Source organism: Penicillium waksmanii, assembly GCF_028829765.1.
Source record: "Penicillium waksmanii strain IBT 27052 chromosome Unknown utg000009l:1.0-4314994.0:1.0-4318279.0, whole genome shotgun sequence".
NCBI lineage: Eukaryota > Fungi > Ascomycota > Eurotiomycetes > Eurotiales > Aspergillaceae > Penicillium > Penicillium waksmanii.
This window is the reverse complement of record NW_026643255.1, coordinates 3630954-3656072: the sequence shown is the minus strand read 5'-3', so window position 1 is coordinate 3656072 and position 25119 is coordinate 3630954. Positions and strand designations below refer to the sequence as shown.

The 25119-nt window shown below is 51.4% G+C and overlaps 11 protein-coding genes across 11 annotated transcripts; 8 read left to right on the top strand and 3 right to left on the bottom strand.

The window, feature by feature from the left end:
• Positions 1 to 399: 399 nt before the first annotated feature.
• On the top strand, positions 400 to 2045 carry hat1 (histone acetyltransferase catalytic subunit HAT1; the record flags this gene model as incomplete). Its single annotated transcript, XM_057270917.1, has 3 exons — positions 400 to 730; positions 813 to 1075; positions 1140 to 2045. The coding sequence occupies 3 exons, from the start codon at positions 400 to 402 to the stop codon at positions 2043 to 2045; spliced, it is 1500 nt and encodes a 499-aa protein (XP_057118091.1).
• Positions 2046 to 2586: 541 nt separating this feature from the next.
• Positions 2587 to 3087, top strand: N7481_011697 (U6 snRNA-associated Sm-like protein LSm4; the record flags this gene model as incomplete). The annotated part of the gene is made up of 2 exons (XM_057270916.1): positions 2587 to 2589; positions 2653 to 3087. The coding sequence occupies 2 exons, from the start codon at positions 2587 to 2589 to the stop codon at positions 3085 to 3087; spliced, it is 438 nt and encodes a 145-aa protein (XP_057118090.1).
• Positions 3088 to 3489: 402 nt separating this feature from the next.
• N7481_011696 (pentatricopeptide repeat protein) lies at positions 3490 to 5545 on the top strand (the record flags this gene model as incomplete). The annotated part of the gene is made up of 2 exons (XM_057270915.1): positions 3490 to 4143; positions 4211 to 5545. 2 exons carry the CDS (start codon positions 3490 to 3492, stop codon positions 5543 to 5545), a joined length of 1989 nt encoding a protein of 662 aa, XP_057118089.1.
• Positions 5546 to 6541: 996 nt separating this feature from the next.
• Positions 6542 to 6961, top strand: N7481_011695 (uncharacterized protein; the record flags this gene model as incomplete). Its single annotated transcript, XM_057270914.1, has 1 exon — positions 6542 to 6961. One exon carries the CDS (start codon positions 6542 to 6544, stop codon positions 6959 to 6961), a length of 420 nt encoding a protein of 139 aa, XP_057118088.1.
• Positions 6962 to 7628: 667 nt separating this feature from the next.
• Positions 7629 to 9478, top strand: N7481_011694 (putative phosphatidylinositol-3,4,5-trisphosphate 3-phosphatase; the record flags this gene model as incomplete). Its single annotated transcript, XM_057270913.1, has 3 exons — positions 7629 to 7631; positions 7687 to 7771; positions 7839 to 9478. 3 exons carry the CDS (start codon positions 7629 to 7631, stop codon positions 9476 to 9478), a joined length of 1728 nt encoding a protein of 575 aa, XP_057118087.1.
• Positions 9479 to 9996: 518 nt separating this feature from the next.
• N7481_011693 (putative phospholipase A2 (PlaA)) lies at positions 9997 to 12177 on the bottom strand (the record flags this gene model as incomplete). The annotated part of the gene is made up of 3 exons (XM_057270912.1): positions 9997 to 10668; positions 10710 to 11822; positions 11920 to 12177. 3 exons carry the CDS (start codon positions 12175 to 12177, stop codon positions 9997 to 9999), a joined length of 2043 nt encoding a protein of 680 aa, XP_057118086.1.
• Positions 12178 to 14028: 1851 nt separating this feature from the next.
• Positions 14029 to 16054, top strand: N7481_011692 (EXO70 family protein; the record flags this gene model as incomplete). Its single annotated transcript, XM_057270911.1, has 3 exons — positions 14029 to 14312; positions 14390 to 14607; positions 14673 to 16054. 3 exons carry the CDS (start codon positions 14029 to 14031, stop codon positions 16052 to 16054), a joined length of 1884 nt encoding a protein of 627 aa, XP_057118085.1.
• A 273-nt stretch (positions 16055 to 16327) lies between these two features.
• On the top strand, positions 16328 to 18317 carry ade13 (adenylosuccinase ADE13; the record flags this gene model as incomplete). The annotated part of the gene is made up of 8 exons (XM_057270910.1): positions 16328 to 16379; positions 16474 to 16560; positions 16667 to 17394; positions 17455 to 17571; positions 17638 to 17710; positions 17780 to 17858; positions 17919 to 17983; positions 18067 to 18317. 8 exons carry the CDS (start codon positions 16328 to 16330, stop codon positions 18315 to 18317), a joined length of 1452 nt encoding a protein of 483 aa, XP_057118084.1.
• A 1479-nt stretch (positions 18318 to 19796) lies between these two features.
• N7481_011690 (uncharacterized protein) lies at positions 19797 to 20087 on the bottom strand (the record flags this gene model as incomplete). The annotated part of the gene is made up of 1 exon (XM_057270909.1): positions 19797 to 20087. One exon carries the CDS (start codon positions 20085 to 20087, stop codon positions 19797 to 19799), a length of 291 nt encoding a protein of 96 aa, XP_057118083.1.
• Positions 20088 to 21313: 1226 nt separating this feature from the next.
• Positions 21314 to 23350, top strand: N7481_011689 (PDK/BCKDK family protein kinase; the record flags this gene model as incomplete). The annotated part of the gene is made up of 4 exons (XM_057270908.1): positions 21314 to 21659; positions 21739 to 21887; positions 21996 to 22987; positions 23131 to 23350. The coding sequence occupies 4 exons, from the start codon at positions 21314 to 21316 to the stop codon at positions 23348 to 23350; spliced, it is 1707 nt and encodes a 568-aa protein (XP_057118082.1).
• Positions 23351 to 23822: 472 nt separating this feature from the next.
• N7481_011688 (uncharacterized protein) lies at positions 23823 to 24828 on the bottom strand (the record flags this gene model as incomplete). The annotated part of the gene is made up of 3 exons (XM_057270907.1): positions 23823 to 24245; positions 24324 to 24529; positions 24603 to 24828. The coding sequence occupies 3 exons, from the start codon at positions 24826 to 24828 to the stop codon at positions 23823 to 23825; spliced, it is 855 nt and encodes a 284-aa protein (XP_057118081.1).
• Between the last annotated feature and the right edge of the window lie 291 nt (positions 24829 to 25119).

Below are 25119 nucleotides of genomic sequence, written 5' to 3'. Positions count from 1 at the left end.
AATCCGAGAAAGATCTGGTTCGACGTATACAGAATTTGACGCCAGAGAGCAGAGAGACCGATACTACTGGTGGATTTACGGAACTTATGCGTTCGTATCCCCAAAGATCGATTAAGTAAAGTATCTTCGGTCTCTTACCACTGTGCATGTTGCTCTTTGTTATCAATAAATATTAAATATCAGTAAATTCCTACACATACACAATTGAGGTCTATTCCCCATCTCCATCGATCAATTACGATCGTAAGATTCTTTCCGTTGGGGACTCTTATACTTCGCACATGACACTAGTCCATATTAGGTAATACGAGCTCCAGACGCGTCGCGCCGCTCGGCTCGGGCATGGGCACCCTTGTCTTCCCAGCTCATCTCTGCCTCACTTCCTCACATCTATCCAACATGGCGGTTGGCGAAGACTGTAAGTTTATCCCGCATTTCCTGTTCTCGGTCTCTTCCGTAACGCGACAACTAATTGATCCAGGGTCGTGCGACGCAAACGATGCGCTTCATATCACGGTCGTGCAGCCTGGCGACACCAAACCTAAGACCCTGTCAACCTTCCATCCGCAATTCACCTACCCGATCTTTGGTGACGATGAACAAATCTTCGGTTACAAAGGCCTAGTCATACGCTTGCGATTCGCCGCTCACGATCTCCGCCCTCATGTCCACATATCCTATGACGACAGATTCAAGGCAGTCGATGACACGGCCGCGACGGATCTGCTAGGTACTCTTAAGCCGTTCATCCCCGAGGGTTGGTATCTTCTACTCTATGCGCCATCAATTCGGGAACTAACAACACATCGCAGAGGCTTTGATCAATCTTCCGGAATACGAGAAGAATGTCCAGGAGGACCCCAGCGCAAAAGACTTCTCTCCGCCCGGAAAATTAATCTACAGTTACGATGTGGATGAGAGGAACTACGAGATCTGGGCAGGTTCTCTCGCGGACCCTGCCGTTCAAAAGATTCTGGATCGCGCGCAGGTCCTGGTTTCTCTTTTCATCGAAGCTGGCACTCCCTTGGATACGGATGACCCCGAATGGAGCTTGGAGCGATGGACGGTATTCTTTGTGTAAGCCTCCATCTTGATTTCACTTAAAAACTTCCGAAACTAACTATTGCAGTTATGAAAAGGTGAAGCCAACCACACCAACCGCATCCTCATACTCCATCGTCGGATATGCTACAACCTACCGATACTGGATGTACCAGCGAGATCGTTCAGAAACCCCAGTCGTAAAGGATCTCGCATTCCCTTTGCCGGAGCTCAAGATCTCCGAACTCCCAGCCCGACTTCGCATCGCTCAGTTCCTCGTCCTTCCATCCCACCACCGCTCGGGCCACGGCACCCATCTTTACACAACTATCCATGCATTTTGCCTGGCGGACCCCACAATCACGGAATTGACTGTCGAGGATCCCAACGAAGCGTTCGATGCTCTCCGGGACTCCGCTGACTTTTGCCTGCTGCGCCCCGAATTTCTCAAGCACAACGTGAATCTCAACCCCGACCCGAATGGGATTTACTCTGGCAAGAAGCGCCCGACAGTGGTTCCTACCAATGCGCTTATCCCTACCCAGACCCTTCGCGAAGTGCGCACCGCCTTCAAGATCGAAGCGACTCAGTTTGCACACATCCTGGAGATGTACCTACTGAGCCAGATCCCCAAGAGTCATCGCTTGGCCGGTGGCACCAATCTTGCGCGATTATTGATTAAGAAGTCCAAGGCTGATAACCCCGATGACCGACGGTACTACTGGTGGCGCATGCTCACCAAACAACGCCTTTACAAGAAGCACCGGGAGTTGCTTGACGAATTGGATCTGACCGACCGGGTAGAGAAGCTGGATGACACGGTTCGAAATGTCGAGGAAGGTTATGAAATCACACTCGGGGCTCTCGAGGGTCGCTTGCCCGAGGCTCAGGATAAGTCAAGAGAAGCTTCTAGCAGTGGACGGGGTAAGCGCAAGCTTGCCGTCTCTGACGATGAAGATGAGGAAGAAAACGGAGCGGAGGCAGCTAAGCGCCCTAAGGTCTAGGCTTGCCAATATGTGTCGTTGGTCCTCGGGGCTTCGCACTATGTAATCTATCAACTGGGATTTGGATCTGGATCTGGATCTGCTGGAATGGCTTTGGTTCTTTTTTTCAATGGTCAATCAAATGCTAAAATGAGAACTTGAAAGACTGAAATAAGTAAAATCGATCTGGTAAACCTTGTGTAGTTAAAATAGTGAATGAATAGTAAGTAAAGTGATCAGAGGATTAACCACCTCCGCTATTGTTAGAAGTGGCCCGGCAGCGGCGCAAGAATCCAGGCTAGCAGATCTCGGCACATCCTTTTTTCCGGGTTCAGGCTTCGTCACAGCAGCTGGTGCGGAGCTCGATTACACCCATTGATTCCGCCAGCAACCCTTTTCGAATTCAACGAGACCCTCTGCTGGTCATCTACCACCCTTCACTTCCATCACTCGGGCTGAAAATTGGCGCATTGCCACCTGCCCGCACAGATTATCGCCCGCACACCACTGCGCACACCCTCCCCTCTTTGCGACATCCGCCTCTTATCGATCGCATTTCACCATGGTATGCTTCGTCTCGGTCTTGTAATGCCTGCCGGAATTTGAAGCTAACATCTTTCCCTGACAGCTTCCTCTCGGCCTTCTGACGGCCGCACAGGGCCACCCCATGCTGGTGGAGCTCAAGAACGGCGAGACGCTGAACGGCCACCTCGTTACTTGCGACAACTGGATGAACTTGATTCTGCGTGAAGTGGTGCAGACCAGCCCCGAGGGTGACAAGTTCTTCCGCCTGCCCGAAGTTTACATCCGTGGTAACAATGTGAGTTTATATCTACACCGCTGCGCACAATCGTGTCGTATCCATATCTCTAACCACTTCCTCCAGATCAAATACCTCCGCGTCCCCGAAGAGATCATTGAGCTCGTAAAGGAGCAGCAACAGAACCAACCACAAAACCGCGGTCACCGTGGACGAGATGGCGAGCGTGGCCGCGGCCGCGGCGGCGGTCGTGGCGGGCGCGGCGGCCGGGGCGGTCGGGGACGTGGTGGCCACGCCGTATGAGACAGTCTACACATTACCTTGCATGTCTAGGATGAAATTGAAACACGAGATACCCTGAAGGAGGCGGAGTGGGTAAGGTCGCTCGGGGAAGAAGAGGTCCGATTGAACTGGACAGTTTTGGTCGAGCATGGCCACGGCGCATATCTGGCTCTGTATTTTACCGTGGGATCTGGGCTATTGGGGTTGGATTAACGACCTACAAATACAACGAATTAGAAACCCCAAAATTCTCGTATCATTTATCTGTGTAGCTTAACGCAAATCGCCATCTATTTATGGTATGCTATGCTAGTCTCGACGCGGAGACTCACCGTTATCAGTCACGTGTTATCGCATTATTTCGTACCCGCGGCGAGTCCGCAACAGACAAGGTGATTCCATCGCCAACGCAAGCAAACGGACATGTCTCGGCGTGCCTTGGTCCTGGATGGGCTTTGGTATTCATTATGTCCTTCATTCGTCCCCAGGGCGCTCAGTCGCCCCTTGCCACTCCAACAAACGAAGAAGCGAAGCTCAAGACCATTTGCGCCAGCAAGTACTTGCACGGCAGGAAGCTCGCCACGAAGATACTATACAAGCGGAAATAATGTCAGTCACAACATGACCGGCTATCATAGCTCGCGCGCCCCCGAAGCATCTCCCACTCACGATGAATCACTCACCGAGACCGAGTCTTTGCCAACGGACGACGTCGAACATTACCCTTCAGCCACCGATATGCTCGACGACCGAAGAGAGAAGGAATTACAAATCTTATATAATATGGCCAAGGACCCCAGGACGCACGAGGTATGCGAAAACATCCCAACCTCGTTTTTGGAAAGGAAGCTGCAGGAGGATATGGCCATAAAGCCCAAGATCAACGACGCAGAGCGTCTCTTCCGAGTCTTAATACGAGACCGTCAAATCCGACCGACTGCCCGACACTACAAGGCATTGATATTGGCCAATTGCGATTGGGCGTTTGGGTCATCATTAGCTGTGCAAAGGCTGCTTGATGAGATGGATCTCAATAATATTGCGATGGATTCGGGCACGCTTCATGCTGCTCTTCAGGTACGTATATAAGTGAAAGACTGTCTTTATTAAGGTGCCTCGCTAATCAGCTTGCTGAAAATCATAGGCCGTGGCAGTACATCCCGACTATATCCTTCGCCAACAACTACTTGATCGACTTCGAGATCGGTGGCTTCCCCTCAGCCCGGCGGGCTGGCACTCTGTAGTAGCGGGCTTGATGCGAGAGAATCAGTTTGAAAAGGCACTCGAGCAACTTGAAGCCATGGAGCGGAAGAACATCCCTATCGAGAATTGGTTGCACAGTTTGATCATCTATATCCTGTGTGACTACAAAGAATTTGAAGAAATAAGCCGTCTCGTTCGAAGAAGGGTCGAGCAAGGCCACGACCTGACGCCACATCTTTTGTCTCATGTGCTTGAAAAGGCAAGCGAAGACCGACACCATGGGCTGACTCACTACATATGGGAAAGAAAAGTGAATCTGGGCTACCTTCATCCTTCGGAGGATACCTGTTCGCGGACACTAAGTACGGCAGCGAAGTACGGCGATCCTCAACTGGCCCAGGCCGTGTTTCATTATATCCGCAAGGCTCACCTCGCGCCGAAATCCGATGACTATCACCAGCTCATCAGATCTTATCTGGCCAGCGGATCCGAAGGGGATCTTCTTGCCGGGTTCCAGGAGCTCTGCACAGTGCACGAAGCCGGACTCAAGCCCCTGCACAGTACTATGAAGGCATTGTATCAACATTTTATCAGACATAAAATCGATGGCTGGGAAGCGTGGCAAATGCTCAAACGACTCAAAGATTCCGAGCGATCCATTCCCATCGACGCTGTTGAGCTCATTCTCCAGACCTGGAAAAATGACGCCAAGCACAATCCATCCGTCGCAGATGATGCCCTGCAACTCTACCGTGAACTCTACACAGTCTGTCCTGACAGCTCAAACCTTTCCATCTACAATTCATTGATCAACATTTGTCGACGTGCCCAAAGAGTCGACTTGGGAATGTATATGCTGAAAGAAATGTCATCCTTCGGCATAATCCCGAGTTGTAAGACCTTCGAACTTGTTATTCGGATGTGCCTCGACGCCAGAAGTTTCAAATCTGCGTGGATGTATCTCCAAGACATGCAGGAACGCGAACACCCTCTTACGCTGACGACACAAGAGTTAATTCAAGAGATCTGCCCAAAGTCTGTGGATCCTTATGCCCTACGGTTGAAATATCATCCCAGTGCTCAACTGCCGGTCAACCCGCCGGTTGCTGAACCAGCCAAACCGAATAGGCCAGGCAAGGTGGTTTGGAACAAGGAACCAAAGCCTTCTCAGGCCACGCGCAAGAGACGGAGACGTCAACGTGAAGCTCGCATTGCGGAGATGGAGGAGCGGCATGAAGGTACCGTCGTCTCGGAGAAAAAGCGAGCCACTCCATAAATAGATTTCCTTGTCATAGAAAAGCTCCGTGGACGATCGGGTCCACAATCCAATCTATCGGGTCTCAAGGGGTATGGATGCAGCGTCGGATGCATGAGGCCCGCAGGCTCGCACAATATCTCCATTTGTATGTTCTAGCCCGGACAGGACCGGGTGGATGTGGCAAGATGCATGATGCATGCACCAGGCACCAAAGTATATGTGGCACGAAGGAAGATCTAGTGCGACCAACCGTCGCCTGATTGATACCCTGTATATTACTATATTATCACTTTGTACGAGTACGTATGTCATCTACAAAAAATTTCTTCAACGTTCTTGAACGCATACCCCGGCCATTTAGCCGTTCTTTGGGGGACGTGTGATGGTTCGGCCGTTGCGGAATGGTTTATCCGCACCAACCCAGTTCCCGCATGGAATCGAGTCCTCCACCCTCAAACCAGTGGTTCCTTCGAGGGTCTCCACCACTCAAAATCAGTGCCGGATGTCTGAAACACGCCTAGGCGGCGATCTTGCATTCGACTTGTCAGACAGTGAGACTGAGGTCAGAACATCAGACAACGAGTGCTTCCAGTACAGTATGGATTGTGAATACTGGGGAACTATTGGCGTACGTTGCCGATCGATATCCCCTGAAAGGATCGGCAGTTCGGTGGAGCCAACAAAGAGGAACGGAAGAGTTGAATCAAAGTTGAACCGATGGGGAGGAGGTTGAACTAAGAAAATGGGATGGCCGGAGTGGTTGCGAGTGGAGACTTCACTGGGTCGCCAAGGACATCCTCGTCAGCCCGTTGGACCCTGCCTTTCCCTGCCTTTCCCCCCCCCTCGTACATCTGCACTTCTTAACTTACTTATACTTTCCAACCTTGCCTCTCGCCTCTTCCCTCTCACCCTTTCTCTTTCATCCTTCATCCTTCTTATTCACCTTCCAATTGTACAATACTTTTACCCTTCCCTGATATAATCCCTAATATCACCATCATCATCATCATCATCATGCAACTTACTACCATCCTCCCTGTCCTGCTCTCTACTCTGAGCCTGACCACCGCCGCTACCCAAGGTGCCGCTCCCGTTTTCAGATCCAACAATCTCGACATCGGCAGCTCTCCCGGTGGCGTCGCCTGGCGATTCAATGTCACTGCCCGCCGTGGGGATGACTCTCCCGCGTTTAACACCCGCTGTGAAGGAACCTCCTACAACGCCACCCCGTTGCCAATCCAAATATCGTCGCGCAGCTCACCCCATTGGGAAACCCCAATTTCAACCTCACGGTGCAGCAACACTGGGTCAAATATGTGGATTCGGAACGCCAGGACTTTTGGCAAGAAGGCACGGCCAAGGTCAACGAGACCAGTACAGGCTTCAATATCATCCCTGACATCTTCTACGGAGTGGCGTAAAGATCCTGTTTGATCGGATCCCTATCGTGATCAGCGGTTCAGTGGTTCGGTGTCTCAGCTGTTCTTTGCCTCGTCCCAGATGGTACTGACAAACAGACTTGGTCCAGGTCATCTCTAATGTAATGGCTGGGAACTCCTGTTTCTTGTTCTTTTTTTCTTTCTATTCCTCTTATGACCCTGCGGAACAAGGACCGCATGACTCTCCTTAATGACCGGCGTTTTGGGTTGGGTAGGTTACCTTTGATTTGAACACACTCCCGACGCTCCTTGGAAGCCCGGATTACTGGGGTCTAATGCTTGGTTGGAATATTGCACATATTGGCATCATTCTGTACAATAAACAAAAATCAATCAGCTCTCATCTGCACACTTGCCACGGAGTACACAATCTCCATGTCTTACGTTACTGGTACACTATGACTATACTAGTACTTTAATAGAGACTAGAAGTATACTCTAAAGAATAAGAATATGCTAAGATCCCCAACGGCGCCGAGCTAAACAGGGGAGGCGCTTTCTTAGCGGCGACGGGTGACATGATGTCATTGGCCCGACTGCGCCTCCTGCGATAAACAAGTTCCCCTCTCCACCGTCAGCCAAGCTATACTGAGATCTTTAAGTCTTCTCTTTCTTCATGTCCTGGTATCTATATGACAACTGCGAGTTGAGTATCTCGCAGAATGGTATGGCTCCCGACTCTCCAGACCATGGTTTGCACGCGCTAACTCCACACCCCAGACTTCAATCCTTCGCCAAATTGTCGCGGGGCCGAGACAACAGCACCCGGAAGCTGGACTAGATCTCTGCTATGTAACCGATAATGGTATATCGTCTCTACGCGGTCGTGCATTGCAACCCCCAACCAAGCTAACGCTGTTGTGTAATCCTAGTAATCGCCACCTCAGGCCCCTCCGGAAACTATCCTCAGCGCGCATACCGCAACCCACTCGACGCTCTGGTCAAATTCCTCGACTCGAAACATGGTGCAAATTGGTGCATCTGGGAATTCCGCGCCGAAGGCACAGGGTATCCCGACTCGGAAGTATACGGGCGCATTCACCATTTCCCCTGGCCAGATCACCACCCACCGCCCTTCGCATTGATCCCGAATATCATGGGAAGCATGCGGAACTGGCTGAATAACCTTGACGATACAGATAAGAAGGAAGGGGAGGAAGGACCCTCAAAGCGAGTCGCGGTCGTACATTGCAAGGCGGGCAAAGGGCGCAGCGGCACCGTCGCAACGGCATATTTAATCAGCCAAGAAGGGTGGAAGAAGGAGGACGCTTTGCAGCGATTCACCGATCGACGCATGCGAGTCGGTTTCGGTAATGGTGTAAGCATCCCCAGTCAACTACGATACGTCGATTATATCGATCGATGGGCGAACAAGCTTGATAAGCAATACGTGGAACGACCAGTCGAGATCCTCGAGGTACATATCTGGGGCCTGCGAGATGGAGTCAAGGTCGCAGTTCAAGGATACGAGGATGAAGGGAAGAAAATCAAGTGCTGCCACCTTTTCCACCGCAGCGAACGCACGGTCATCGAGGGCATTGTTGCAGGACCAGGAGCTGGGAATACCACACCAAGACAGGATGATCTCAAGGATAAATCTCCTCAGAGTTCTACACCATCATCAACAACATGGTCGCCTATGACCTCTCAATCAGATACCTCCACTACAACGCCTAAACCTAGCCTCTCACGCCGATCAACCACAACCGGCGCTTTATCGGCGGTGATCTTCAAACCCAAGAAAGCTATCATCGTTCCAGGTTCTGACGTCAATATTGATCTCGAGCGACGCAGCAAGGCCTCATATACCGGTTTTGCCATGGTTACATCAGTTGCGCACGTCTGGTGGAATGCCTACTTCGAAGGCGGCAAGGATCACGACTCTGGCGTCTTCGAGATAGAATGGGACGCAATGGACGGAATCAAAGGCAGCGCGAGGAAGGGGATCCGCGCATTCGAAAAACTCAAGGTGGTTTGGCGATACCCTTCGCCGGACGAGGATATCAAGAAAGACGCCGCTCCCGTGAGTGGCAGACCGATCAGCGAGCCGAAGCCCGGGGAGCCCATCCATGAAAGTTTAGCAGCTGATTGGCGGGGCCAGGAGACAGGGACAGGGACAGGGACAGAGACAGATACAGAGACAGAGACAGGGCCGAAACAGGAGAATGTAGCGCCCGAGAAGGAGAAGAAGAAGCAACATGTCAAAGAAGAAAGCTCTGGTTTCCCGGGGTCTGGATTGTTGGCCGTCGGAGCGGGCTCTTTACATGAGCTTCAGCGACAACTAGGGTTGCGCAAGCAGACGGACGAAAGTAAGGATGTGAGTTTGGCTGGAACGGACGACGAGGCGCGGTCGACGACGACGGATGATGAAGGGCGGGTGCAGAAGGACAAGGTTGCAAATGCAAAGAAAAATGACAGTGGGGACTCTGATGGCGAGGGGGTAAGATCTTATTTTGGTAAGAATGGGGATGATGATTCTGGGAATGAACAAAAGAGGGTGGATATCAAATAAAAGCCATACTATGGATAGGATTTGCGCGTGAATGTATAGCTAGACAGATTATCTTGATGCATGACTGTTGGCGTTACTAGTATTTTAAACCTTGAAATACTCTACGATATAGGCTGAGACAAGATGAAAGGAAATAGGAAATCCCCAAGCCTGGGGTGACATTGTATCTGTATCTGTATCTACATCTATATGACTGACTAGAGTTAACAATAAGAGAAAAGAGAGAGAAAAACAAATATCGAACAATATATCACTTTGAACGCCACATCGATATGATCCTCGTAGTAGAGGCCTCGGTCTTTATTAGAGAGGCACAAATCCCTCCAGCTGCTTCCGCGCATCCTCTTGCTCCTTCCGTAGTCGATCACTCTTCTTCCGCTCATAAACCGCCCGAACAACCCGACGAACTTGCTCCTTGCCCTGGCCGAAATTGGCCCTAGCCAAGTCCAACCACCGAATCAATCTGCTCAGGTGTGTAAATGAAGTTCCATGTAGATAGGAAATCATCAACCTCAGGGTCAATTGAGTTCGGATGGGGGGGCCAGAGGTAGTTCAGGGTCCTTGGCGTTGGGTTCATTCTGCTTCTGCTTAATGGATTCCACAGCAGACAGGGGGCGTGTCTTCTGAACAGGGGGGAGATCCGGTGCCTCGGGATTTGGGATCAGAGGGAAATAGATGACGGCAATTCCGGCTTCCGGCTGCATGAGATGAAATTCGGAATCGGTGTGATCTTCGGTTTGTTCGGGATGGAAGAGGCGCTTCGATGGGGGAGGTTCTTTCTCGCTGATTAGTTCCTCTTTCGTTCCAACCCAGACATTGCAGTAGCTCAAATCCGAGTCAGCCGCCTTGTTGGAGTTCTTTGAGTGAGAGGGACTGTGACTCTGAGCATCCGCCATTTTCTCATTCGCTTTTTGTTCCGAGGCGTGCTGTGATTCGTGGAGAGCTTGCTTGGTCTCTTCTAGGCTCGAATTCTCTTGAGGCCATCCAGCACCGACTGGCCAGCCCTTGATACCACGTTGTCGGGCGTACCCGTCGACAACGGAGAGCCAGTTCTCTTGTTTGATGTCTGCGGATGCGTCGAAAGCAACGATCACATCGACGTCTCTACCGGGACGAATAAGCGGATAGATGGGCAAATTATTGCTCATACCGGCATCCATCAGACGCAAATGACTGCTGTGAAAGATAGACTCGGGCAAGAGGCCGGTAGTTGGCCTTTCATGCCCATCACGTAGTTGGGAATAGCAGCAGGATCGATAGGGTGCACTCGAATAAGGTCTTGGTTTTTGCCCTGGATCAGAGAATCGATGCCACCGAACCCAGCGAGGCTCTTGACTAAGGGTCGGACCTCTTTGTAGTAGTGCGACAGTGTCGCGCAGAAGGCGCTGCCCCAGACACCCATTAATTCGGGAACTCTGAGCTCCGGGTTAGGGTAGTTCCTATCAGGAAGCTCATTAATACCGCCGTTGAAATGTCTTCCTAGGGCCCAGGTCGGAATTCCGGCATTGAGCTCCTCGCAGAAGAACTCGTACGGAGTGAATTCGAACCACTGGAACCAGGACTCTTTTTCGGCTTCACGCATAAGGTCCTCGGGCCTAGGCTTGAGGCCATCGGCAGCCGCCACAATTCCTGGGATTTCGTGTCGGACAGCTGTATAGATAGGGAGCGGGTGTTCTCCGTTGAGTAAATTCTCCTTCTGGTTAGAGATTTTGAAATCCAGACCCGAGACTCCAAGCTCACCACGCGGAACTAGAAGTCTAGCGGCGAGTAACAGTCCGTAGATATCCACCAGCCCGAAGTCCGCACCAGGGTCTCCTTTCAATTTTTCCACTATGCCACTGAGAAGAAACTTGTTGGTCGGCGCGGTAGTAAGGAGATCCAATGCCGTGGGTGGGAAAGCAATGTGAACGCCAAGACGGCTTTTCAGGTGGTCAACGAGCTTATTGAAGCTGCGGTCCGTGATTGACGAATGATACAGAGTCTGGAGCCAACAGCTCCCACTGACTCCGGCTGTGTAGGTCACGCAATCCCATAGGCCTTCCTCCTGCACAGCTAGGTATGAACCTGTCCCCGCGACCAAGGCACGCAGTCCACCTCCCGAGCCACACATGGCAATGACCGGCACATCATCAGGGTGAATATCCTCTACCGGAATGCCGAGATAGGAAGCCAGCGCTTTCGCCGCATGCTTTTGTCGTTGTTTTCTGAACTCCAGCTCCTCTGCGCAGAGCTTATCGCTAACCCGCACCTTGGCATCCTGCAAAATTTCCGGGTTGATATCAGGGTCTTGTGACTCCTTCCATATGTCGTCGGCTAGCGAGCCAGGGGCCAAAGATAGCTCGCGCTGCAGTTTTTGGGCCGTAGCAGGTAGCAATCGCGCCCAGTCGGGGACGATGAGGTTCGTAATGTTGCCGGGCAGATCCCCCCCACTCTCCCGGAACAACGTTGTGCTTGATATTTTCGAACTTGTGAACAATATTCAGCCAAATTGAGGCCTGGTCACCGTGTTGCTCGTCATTTTTCCCAGTCGGGGTCGAAGAGGGGCTTCGTGGGTCAGAATTGGAATCCTGGTGGACCGAGGCATTGGTGAAGTGGGCATTCTGCAAGTGCCTTTTAGGGTGAGCCCACTCCCCCGTTCCATAGGCAGCCAAGGCCGCTGGTGGTACAGTCCAGCGCAAACGTGAGACCCTTGTGGCCATTGTTATGGTAGAGGGGGAGGATAGCTGCGACTGTGACTTGCATGCAGCCAACAGTGAGCTTAAACCTGGCATTGGCACAGACCCTGGCAGCTCGCCGCGGGGATGACGTCGAGACTTGTCACGTGCTAATGGCCCACCCATATCTGCATGCTTGCCGTTTTGGGAATCTATGGAAATAGGACATTGATGCCTTGGATATTCATTCTAATCCAGGCCGACGCCATGAGTAATGGCCAGGCTCAAAAAATACAGGCATTGTTCTCTCAAGGGTCATAGTCAACCCGGTTTAGCAATGATGGTTCCTCTTATAGGCTAAGTATACCCTTCTCAAGCTGGGAAATCCATGGATGCAGACCATGAGTCCGCGGATCTACCTTCTGAGGTAAAATCGAATCGAGATTAGTACTAGTAGTTGCGATCAATTACCTAGGTATATTGAAAACATCTTCTTTAGCTCACTTTCTTCATGACATCTACCTACAAAATCCTCTACAGTCTACTCTTTTTCTCTTCACAACCACAATATCCACTCCTTCGGCAAGATGTCTGAATATACCTCAAGCTCCCCTTCTTTGTCTGAGCCATATATACAAGAATCGCCTAAGTCTATGCTAGCCAACCTTCATGCCCAGCACTATCTATACAGACCTCAAGATAAACAGCCTGGCCAGCTTAAGCGATCAGCGCGAAGAAAAGCTCTCCCGAATTTCTTCGAACGCCTGGTCTCGCAGCCCATGAAGCTTGATAGAATATTCTGCAAGTACATAAAAAGGGGACGGGATGAAATAGGCTTTCAGAATAAGCTTGTGGCAGAATATCGGCCCCGCCATCCTACAAAAGATCAACTTTGATGCCCTATACTTGGTAAATGGGTGAGCGATGGAGGGCTCGAGGGAGTGCATATCTTCGATTCAATGCATGGAGAAGACACTATGAACACTATCTTTGGTAACTCCCACTGGTGCTATGATCTACACTCCGCTCGAAATGGCCTTTTTATGCACCATCGCATTGCAGAAGCATTTGACTCGGGCAAGTTTGTCATTGTTCCTGACAATACACAGCTAATAAATATTTGTGCAGCAATTGGACAGATGTGTGGGAAACCCCAGGAATACAAGCTACAGATCATCGATCCGACATGGAATCAGCTGGATGAGAGAATTCAGCTCGACATCGATATCACCTGGCAAGACTTGGATGGAAAGCGACTGAGATTCAGCTCGGGATATCGTCCCAAAATTAAATACGTCTATTTCCACTACTGTCTCCAACTTCTGCGTCGGGTTTGGCAATATAAGGGTCTATCCACCATTATACTAGATGAAGAGCTTGATAAGAACTTATGGAAACTCCCGGGTTCATTTCTTCCAAGGAACATGCTTCTTACATTCGTGAAGGAACTTGGACCTGGTTACGAAGATCTTTTGCAAAGCTCCAATAAGAGAAATGATCGTTCTGAGGATCCATTTATGTTGCTCAATGTCTGTGCATGGCAGATATTTGGCTGGCAATGCAGGTCGCTTTCAAGCGATAGTGATGAAGGTATATCCTTGGAAGATGTGAAACGGCCCTGTCATTCAGCTTCAAGATAGCGTTCACCTCTTCTCCCTCTCTCGCTCACAATTTAATAGAATTTTGCTAGCCTCTAGGCACTCTGATTCATGGCATTCTGTATACTTCACCGGAACATAGACGGGCCGCTACCTAATCAGGGATAGTTCCTCGAAGGAACACCCCCGGCGATAAGCTCCGCCCGGCCTTCCCATCCCTCGTGGACCCCACACTCCGAGACCCAGACATGACGCCTGGTGACATGGTCTTCTCGGTTCGTCGTCTGTGATCGACACCATGGTAGCCCCCAGGAACACAGCTTATGCTGAGGAGAGCGCGGAGGTGGAGGTGCTCTATGCCAACCTCGAGAAGCTCAACCGTCTCACCAAGAAGATCCAAGGCTCCCTTGTGCGCTTGGAAACAAGTGGCAAGGTGGTCAAGGAGGCCATTGGTCCAATCTACAGCAACACTCAGTCTCTCCAAATCACAAATAGCAACATCGACAAGGTTAACGATGCCATCGACCGCCTCCGACAGCCCCTCGACGCGAAGAGCCGCGAGGAAGGCATCATCCGCGCAGGGTAAGTCTCCCATTCCGAGCGAGCTTCAAAGGAGCATTTTAACAGGGTATATCCTTACTGATCCATTCCCTATACAGGCCGCAAAGCTCTGGTCTCTCTCAATACCTCTCGGCGATGAAACGTGTTGAAAAAGCGCTGGTCGACCTCAACTCAACGAACCTTCGATCCAACCAGAACGCGATCACAGACTTCAACTCGCTACTAGGCACCGGTAGTAACAAGCTTCAAGAGATGCTTCGATCCGAATTACAGCAACACATTACACCGATCGAGCCGCTACATTATCTTACCAAAGGTGCGTGGCGAACTGATCATAAGGAGCATACAATGCAGAACGAGCTAACAACATGGACTCCGTAGAGCTCCCTTTTCCATCCATCCCCGAAGAAACCGTTTCACAACTCGCTCCATTATGCGCGGTAATTGGGTCTGCATCCTTCCACGGACCGCTGCGCAATAAAGGGGAGAGCCCTGCTTTGAAAATCTATGCCGATGTGCGCGGGCCGTATATCACCTCAGGCCTACAGAACCTCGCGATCGCATCCGTCAACACTGTGAAACGAAAGCCTACCGACGGCCCATATAAACAAGGCACAAACGGTATCGGGATTTACTCGAATGCGCTGGAAGCCTTTATCATTACTGAGCATGGCATCGTTACGCAAGTCTTCACCGGGGATCAGCAAGGACTGGCATTGCAGGCCACGTTCATGTCGCCGATGGCAGAGTACTCGAAAACTTTGCGCGAACTGAATCAATATATTAGAATGAACTTGATGACGGACTGCTTCCTGGCATTCGAGATCATTGAGATCGTGACGGCAATGTCCTATCGCATCGATTCCAAGGCGGCGGAGTTGAAAAGCCTCCTCATCGAAGCTTTGCGACCCGTTCGCGAAACCGCTAAGTCCTCGCTGTCGGAGCTCATCGAGGAGACAAAACGCAAGGCTGCCAATTCTCCACTTCCCCCGGACGGTGGTCCTGTGCCCTTGGTGGAGGAGGTGATGAGCTCTCTGATCACCTTGACCGGCTATTCGGGTCCCTTGGCTTCTATCCTGACATCTCTGGGTGATGGAAACTGGCGCTCCAAGTCGAGCACCGCAGGTTCGGCCCCCTTGGACGTGGGTCCGGACAGCGGTACTCTATTCTCTCATTTTATTCTCGATATGATTGAAGCTCTCATGACGGCACTGACTGACCGTGGCTCTCAATTCCATCGCTCAAAAGCTACACTTGGTGTATTCTTATCCAATGTCTTCTGCGTTGTCGACCGGTCTATTCGGAAGAACCCGGAACTAGCGCGATATCTCGGTGCTCCCGACAGCATCTCTCGAATCGATAACTTCCGGAAACGTGCGACCTCGACGTATCTCGATGCATGGAGAGAAGTGTCCCAGACCTTGCTCGATGTTCAATATACCTCTCGCTCCGGGGCGCGACCAAACTCTGGAGGCGCAGTGGACTCCAGTGCCATTGTCAAGAATCTTTCCTCAAAAGACCGAGACGCCATCAAGGAAAAGTTCAAGGCATTCAATGCAAGCTTCGACAACATGGTTTCCCAACACAAATCCCTTCACATGGAACGCGAGGTTCGGTCAGTTCTGGGCCGGGAGCTGCAAGCTGTTCTCGAACCACTCTACTCTCGGTTCTATGATCGCTACGTGGAGATCGACAAGGGCCGTGGCAAATACATCAAATACGACAAATCCAACTTGTCGGTACAGCTGGCGCAGCTCTGCTGAGCTCTGCTGGGCAACATTATTATGTGCATAGGGACTTTACATAGCAAATGCCTAATATCATTCAATTCAATTAGTACCTCATTCCACTAAACCGTGGCACCACTAGAACTATATCACACGTGACTCTGTCGATCCCGATAACGTGATAAGCCCCGCTAAAATCGGCCGCGCAATGGGACAAAATTTACCAGATCACACACTGCCTTGTCAACGCCCTTTCGGTCTGTTCCTGTCGGTCAATTCATTCGAGCGTTCTCGAAAATCATCGCCAGAATGTCTGCCAGCAACGATGTCTACCAAACCCCCCTCAACTCGCGCTACTCGAGTAAGCTATCACCATCCCGTCCCGGCAATGAGGGGCAAAATCTGGGGGAGTTTCCAGACGAACGAACCATTGCTGACTGTTACCAATTGATCAGGCGATGAGATGAAATATCTCTTCTCGCCTCGGATGCGCTTCTCGACCTGGCGCAACCTGTGGATCTGGCTCGCCGAGTCCCAGAAAGGTACGAATATGGAACGGGATATAGATGGGTGATCCGACATCGGAATCCCATGGGAATTGTAATGGCAAAAGAAAACATTCAATTGACTGGGTCATTGCTTCTATAGAGCTTGGACTTCCGATCACCGATGAGGCCATTCAGCAGATGAAGTCTCATGCCACCATCCAGGACGACGAGTTCAAGGTCGCCGCCGAGGAGGAGAAGCGCCGCCGTCACGATGTCATGGCCCACGTCCACGCCTTCGGCCTCGTTGCCCCTGCCGCCGCCGGTATCATCCACTGGGGTGCCACCTCCTGCTACTGCACTGATAACGCCGACCTGATTCTGCTCCGTGACGGTCTCGATATCCTCATCCCCAAGCTGGCCGTTGTCGTCGACAAACTTTCCCAGTTCGCCCAGGAGTACAAGGACCTTCCCTGTCTGGGTTTCACCCACGGCCAGCCCGCCCAGCTCGTCACCGTCGGTAAGCGTGCTTGTCTGTGGATTCAGGATCTGCTGATGGATCTGCGCAACCTTGAGCGCGCCCGTGATGACCTGCGCTTCCGTGGTGTCAAGGGTACCACCGGTACTCAGGCCTCTTTCCTCCAGATCTTTGAGGGAGATCACTCCAAGGTTGAGAAGCTCGATGAGCTCGTTACCGAGAAGGCTGGCTTCAGCTCTGCTTTCATTATTTCCAGTCAGACCTACTCCCGTAAGATCGATGTTGATGTCGGTAACGCCCTCGGCTCCTTCGGTGCCACCTGCGAGCGCATCGGTATCGATATCCGTCACCTGGCCATGCTGAAGGAAGTTGAGGAGCCCTTCGAGAAGGACCAGATTGGCAGCAGTGCCATGGTAAGTTCAGTTCATAATGATCCGATTGGTCGCATGGACAGCCACTAATATGATCAACAGGCTTACAAGCGTAATCCCATGCGTTCTGAGCGTCTGTGCTCTCTCGGACGCCACCTCCAGAACCTCCCCAAGGACGCTCTGGACACCTACTCGGCTCAGTGGTTTGAGCGTTCGCTGGTAAGTTTGTCTTTTGTTATACGAGTTAAACCCTTTTCCCCTCGGTAATTAACTTTTTTGGTTCAGGACGACAGCGCCATTCGCCGTATCAGTATTCCTGAGCTCTACCTGTCTGCTGACGCCTGTCTCATTCTTCTGAGTATGTCCTTTTTTTTGCCAGTGGCAGGTCTTTTTTGGAAATTTTACTTTTGCTAACACTGTCTCCCAGACAACGTCACCTCCGGCTTCGTCGTCTATCCCGAGGTCATCAAGCGCCATGTCAATGACGAGCTTCCTTTCATGGCCACGTAAGCTTTTTCACATCCTCTTTATACTTTGATCCAGCACAAACTCACACTTTCATCCAGCGAGAACATCATCATGGCCTGCGTGAAGAAGGGTCTGTCCCGTCAAGACGCCCACGAGGAGATCCGTAAGTTATCAAATTCCCCCAACGAAATCAAATCCTTCCATTCATCTACTGCCGAAACCCGTCTAACACTGTCTCTTCTCTAGGCGTTCTCTCCCACCAAGCCGCCGACAACGTCAAGAAGCAGGGCAAGGACAACGACCTTCTCGACCGTATCCGCCGCACCGCATTCTTCAACCCCATCATCCCCGAGCTGGACGCCCTCCTCGACGCCCGCACCTTCGTCGGCCGTGCCCCCGAGCAAGTCCAGAAGTTCACCACGACCGAAGTTGCCGCCGCTCTCAAGCCGTACGCCGCACAAGTCGCCAAGGCCGAGACCTCTGCTCTGCACGTCTAAGTTGCTCCGACAAAAGAAAGGCATGGAGACTACTACCCACTCGCACAAGCATTTATTGTCAGTGGGATTTACATGAAGGAAAAAAGTTGACACATGTGTCTGGAAGAAATGTGATATAGAGGTCAGGAGTTGTTTATATTGACCGGGTTCTACGTGCTATGAAATGAAATGTATACCTTTGGGTCTGGGTCTTCAACGTAGGGAAGGGATACTAAGTACTAATAAGCCCTGGAATCGATCGGTCGCGGGTAGAATTCTTGATTATATTTCAAGTTGCAATAGTCATTACATATGAGTCGTCGTCCGAACGATACTCGAACGGTACTATGATCACGCGACAACCGAATAGAGAGAAGATTCGACCACTTGGATTTGGATTTTGGGGGCCGAGGCGAAGGCGGGGAAAGTCGATGGCCTGGACAATATTAAGTAGAGCAATCGAGATTGGTGAATTGGTCTGATGGTGAGGATGGAGTGAATCCAATCCAATCCAATCCATTGTTGATCCGACGAAATGATTCTAATAACAGAGGATACCGTATGAATGCAAAAAAAAAAAAAGAAATGATGATATAGATAAGAGAAACGAGGGACCTTGGAAACGCTCGTATGATGTATGCAAGAAAACAAGGTAACGTATGCATAGGAGCCGTAAGACGCTAGATGCAATGGAACGCCATGGCAAAAAAAAGGTCATGCATGCCCAGGTGTAAAGAAAAGAGGCAAAAAAAGCCACGAATTATTCACAATTGTAAGAGGACTTTTTTCAGCGGCGACAAATACCAATAAGAAAAAAGAACAGGTCTAATGTCTCGCTCACATTTTGCCAGTTGGTAGGGGTAGATGGATGGTGGAGGGATCAATCGGGGTATGTTGGGTTAGAAAGCAATGAGAACGATGCATGCATATGCCACTGGGGAAACAGCAGCTGGACTGGACCGAGCGACTGATGGAAATCGCGAGAGGCACGGCGATAGTCAAGATGAAGTTGATTTCATTTGCGTCTTCGCGTACAGGGAAGCGTCGAGAGACAAATCGGATGAGTGGGTGGATAATATAGCCGAGCACGACAGGCACGAGGCAAGGTGAGAGCATGTTGCCGCGCGGGAATGTAAATGATATGCCCGAAGAAAAGCGTGTAACATGACATGCCCGATTTCACCGAGGAACCGACGGCAGCACCGGTTAGAATTCCCCGAGCCAATTGCACTGCGGTCGCGATGTGGGATCAGTGGGGGTAAAGCAATGCCACGGTGGATAGCAAATAAATGGTGGTTGAGTCGGTCAGGTCAGGTTAGGCCAGATCATGTCATGTCACGCCGATTTCAGCAGAGATTCACACATCGCCTCCATTTCCCCACACACTTCGGTGAGTGAGTGTGTGCGCGTGTGCAAGTCCGAGCCCGACAAAGGGGTGCCATGTCATGCGGATATACAGCCCCCCGATCCGAGCGGGTTCCATCCAAATGAATGAAAGGTTTATTCGGCAGGGATGGGGGGTATCGACTCGGATGGATTGAATGGGAGGTAGAATAGATCCCGAATCAACCAAAGAATGTAGAGGACGCCCAAAACCCACAACGAGGCCATAAGTTTGTAGGTCGAGGAGCGCCAGGTGACGCGCCGGATCAAGCGTCGGCCATTGGGACCTTCGATGGGTCCGCGACGCGGGGTCGAGGGGGAGGTCGAGGTAGACGTAGTGCCGTTGGAGAATGGGTAGGCCGGTGCTTCGTTCATCGGCTCGCTATGGGAGGTTCTGCGACGAGCCATGACCGTTTCGAACGGAGGAGGGAAAAGGAGGAGGTGAGGTGTGAGAAAAAAGAGAAGAACAAATTTGGTTGAAGTTGGGTGGACAACAGGCTGATTTGTTATTTTTGTTATTTTTTATTTTTATTTTTATTTTATTTTTTGCTCACAAGCGAACCCAGAAAATTGAACCACGGTGCTGGGTAATTAAAGCGGTGAAAAAGGCGTGTTATGTTTTTTTTTGTATTTTTGGGGGGAGTGAAAGCCACGAGAATACCGAGTAGATGAGGATGGCTACTGGAAATAAATACACGAGACCCTACCGAGCACAGGACTCGGAGTGAACGCACAAATCGAACAAAGACAGAACACGAAGCGAGAGGAGAGAGGAGAGAGAGGAGAAAGAGACCCGCCCAAGAGCCAGCAGCACCACCTTGAAGAAGCAAGAGATCCAAAGAGGAAATCATGACTCCACGGGGCAGTCCTTGGGGGCCATTCGATGCCCTTGGATGGGAGGGGAAGACCGAATGGAGGAGTGGGTATACTCCCGGGGACCAAGGAATGGATTAGGGTTTGACACTGGCCGATATACTAGGAGTAGTTAGCAGAAGTATACTCGGAGGCAGAGGCAGAGGCAGAGGCAGAGGGCATCGTAATCGTCCAAGCCCTACTACAGAAGAACGGAACCGAGCGTGGGACAAAAGTACGAAAAGTACGAAAAGTACAATGACGACGGGGTGGAGACCGGGCGAGGGGAATCCGGGGCGATGTAGTTAGGAGTAGCAGTAGCAGTAGCAGTCGGGAGAACTGCTGACTGCTGACTTATGACTTCCTGCTGACTTATAACTAGAGTAGTACCGTGACTTGTATCCAGTACAGCACTGCAGCACTGCAGTGATACTACTCTAGTATAGAGTCTATACTATGATACTACTCCATACAGCTAGTCAATATAGGTATCTAGTAAATATACTATACTATATACTATACTATATCCTATCCTATCCTGTCCTGTCCTATCCTCCATACTATCTATACCATCTCTACTATGCTGTACCCCCCGGAATTACTCATTCCCCTCGGGCTAGACAATTTACCCCCCGGAGTCGGCACTTCTGGCGGGCGATTTCGCTGTTCAATCCATCTCCTTCTTCTTTCCTTCTTTTTCTAAACATCTTTCTCCATTTTCTTTATTTTCCCCCCTATTCTCCCTTTCATTGACTCAATTCCCCCCTCCATTATCTCATCGAATGGTCCGAGCCGCCCTTTTACAGCTGGGGCGAATCCTCCGACGCCGGAATGTGACACCGGGAGGGCATGACCTCGGCAATGCGAATCTCCCCGAGCGTCCGCCTTCGTCTCCGTCACCACCATCACTGTCACACGCGACACTTCCTCTTTCCTCCACCTCCGCCATCCACGATATCGACGACGGTTTTTATCGCCCTTTCTCATACAAGGCCTGGTGGCCCGAATTCGACACCATGTGGAAGCCGTCAGAGCGCCTGATGGAAACCATCAGGCACTATGCCAGCTTCCCCGCAACCGGAGTCTCGTTGAGGCAGATGGTCCAGTTTGGTGACCGTCCCTCCACTGGTGAGTCCCTATATGCCCTCATCTTCTCACCCAGGCCAACCTGCCACGTTGATCGAGTCTCAATTTCTGACCCTGCCAGGCACTCTCTTCCGCGCATCCCAATTCCTCTCCGAGGAGCTTCCTATTCGTCTCGCCCACCGAGTCCAGGACCTGGGCGAACTGCCCGATGGTCTCAGCGAGATGCCATCTATTAAAAAGGTTCAGGACTGGTATGCGCAATCTTTCGAGGTAAGAATTATCCCCTATCTTACTGCGCGCGTGTGACCTTTTTTTTTTTTCCTCTTTCCCCTCCCTCTATCGTTCCTCTTCACCGGTGACTCACCCCGGACTCTTCAGGAAATCATCAACCTACCTCGCCCTACCCTCACTCAGGAAGTCAAGGCCCGTCTACTGCGACCAGGTCGCATGCACGGCAGTGCCTCCAAAATTATCTCCGAGGCGACGCAAAATCCCAGCATCAAGGAGGGCCAGTACCGCTCCTTACCGACCACCAACGGAAACGGACACGGCGTCGGCAAAGCCGCCACCGCCGGGCGCCGATACTTCTTCCCCGCAGACGACCACGGAGACTGGCCACCGGAACTCAACGATTACAACCAGCGATTCGCCAAAACTCTACAGCAGATCAAGCGCCGCCACGATGGTGTCGTCACCACCGTTGCCCAGGGTATCTTGGAGTGGAAACGAGTGCGGCAACGCATGCAAATCGACTCCACCATCCAGTCCTTCCTCGATCGCTTTTACATGTCTCGTATCGGTATTCGAATGTTAATCGGTCAGCACATCGCACTCACGGAACAAACGCATATCAAGCACGCCAATTATGTCGGAATTATCTGCACCAAGACCAATGTTAAGGACATTGCGCTTGAGGCGATCGACAACGCTCGCTTCGTTTGTGAAGATTACTACGGTCTGTTCGAAGCGCCCAAGGTGCAGCTGGTCTGCAAGGACGATCTGAACTTCATGTACGTGCCCGGTCACCTGTCGCACATGCTCTTCGAGACCCTGAAGAACTCGCTGCGCGCGGTGGTCGAGCAGCACGGCGCCGACCGAGAGCAGTTCCCCGTCACCAAGGTGATTGTCGCCGAAGGCAAGGAAGACATCACAATCAAGATTTCGGACGAGGGAGGCGGTATCCCACGATCAAGCATTCCCTTGGTGTGGACCTACATGTATACCACCGTGGAACAAACCCCCAGCCTTGACCCGGACTTTGACAAGAGTGATTTCAAGGCCCCTATGGCGGGCTTTGGCTACGGATTGCCGATCAGTCGATTATACGCCCGGTATTTTGGAGGTGATCTCAAGCTGATCAGTATGGAAGGGTAAGTGCCAATTGCTCCGGCAACGCACAACTTGAGTTGCCTTTAGCTAACCAAAACTCCAGGTACGGAACCGACGTTTACCTCCATCTGAACCGTCTCTCTTCAAGCTCGGAGCCCCTGCAATGACAATTACCTGTCATGAGAGACGGCCGGACCCGGTTCACCACTTCGCACCGCCTGCACCCCATTTACATCGAACCGGTACCCAAAGCTTCGTCTCGAGGACTGACACCCATGAATGCTCAGGCACATCGCAAGCGCCTACAGAGTCGGGAGGTTTCGGAGCGAAAACAGGTCGGAGATGCGGAGAGTCTTTTCCACGCGAAGGAGCGCCGTCGCGAGGAAGCGGAGGAAGAGCTATGAGCGCTCGTCCGCTTGTCCGCTCCTCTACTTCGGATGTATCCGCGATGACTATGACTACCCATCGCATCCGGCCTGGTTTCAACTAGTATTTAGCATGACGAGGGAGAAGCCCCAACCCCAACCCCAACCCCACACCGCACCGCACAGCACACAGCAGCTCCGAAATCTGTCGATCTTCGGCCTGTCTGTAAATTCGAGATACCCATACCTCCACCTACCACCTCTATCCTCGCCTCACCTTACCTACCTTATCCCTCCTTCTGACACCCGCTTCTTCCCTCTCATGCTGGATATGATATCATCGGGCTGGACCGGTTCTTTGTACAGTACTTTATTACTTTAGCGAACATATACGATATAGCTGCGAAACGCAGCCATTAACAATTGATCCGAAGTAGACGTAATTAGTAAATACACTCCATAACTTGAAATACACCAGCACCAAACAACAGTCAATCATCCCACTGAACCTCTAATCCAACCCCCTCGACGCAGCCCTAGAACCACCCCTAGAAACAACCCTCGAACTAGCCCCAGACCCAGAGGCCGACCGTGAAACAGACCGACTCCCAGCACCAACAAGACTCTTCCTCTTCCTCCCGGACCCCATAGAACCCCCAACACCAACCTGTCTCGCCCTACCCTCCGGCCACCAAGAACTCTCATCATGACTAACAACCTCCTTCCAAGCCCCCGGTACCAAAAACGCAGTCCCACTCCCCAACCCAGTCGTAACCTGCTTCACACCACGCCGACCCGGCACTGTAAGCGCAGGAACAAACTCGGTCTGCATTTCCGGGACCGTAAAGCGCGCGCCGTAGAGATCTTCTTCTAGACGGGGATTTGTCGGGGCTAGCATCTTTGCTTGGAAGCGTCGTCTTGTTTGGGGGATTGTCTGGTAGACACGCGGTTAGCTTGGTTATTGTTCGTCGTAGATCAAATCAAATCAAATGGGTAAATGCGTAAGCCATACCCGTCTAGAATTAAGCGCATGCGTCATTGTAAGTTCCCAATCATCCAAAACGCAAAGCGCAGCATGTTCCTCCTCTCGAGTCCGCGTGCGAGCACGATGGCGCGTGATATCGCTGACACTGGCGCTGGCAGCGGCGGCAGGTAAACCCGGATTCACCTGGACAGGACGGGTATCTGGATGGGGAGCAGTTGTGATAAAGTCTCTTCCTGTAATGCATTGATTAGGTTCCGGGGATGTTTGTGAATAACTCATGCGCGAGGGGGATAGGATCAAACGCACCATCGCCCATGCCCTCGGCGCCGTAGTCGATGAAATCTATCTCGCCGCCTGCGAGTTGGAGAAAGGAGCCTTGGTCGGAGTCATCTTCTTCTGCTGGGGAATCGAGTTGCATGCTGTCTTCTTCTTCTAAGGGGATACCGATGCCGCCGTCCTCGGAGTCGGGTTCGGAGTCTGTTTCGTCGATTTGGATCGCGTGGGATCGGTTTGTGCCGGTTGGGGGTGCCATGTTGGGGGGTGGGATGGGGGTGGTGAGGATTGAATCGGGAATTCTACGTAGCATGCGCCTTTTGGTTGTAAAGCGATGAATAGAACGGCGATATGGTGCTCAGCTTGACCTTGTGATTTTGAGGTGGGATGGCTGGATCGCTACCCCGCTAGGAACTTGAAAGTAGGGATGGTAGGGTGATGGTTTGTTGCAGATGATATCTCGGCGATATTCCAGTTATTTTCTGCTGGAGATTTGTTGTTCGGTGCTGGGAGGGAAATCTCCAGATGAGTATGGTGTTGTTATTGATGC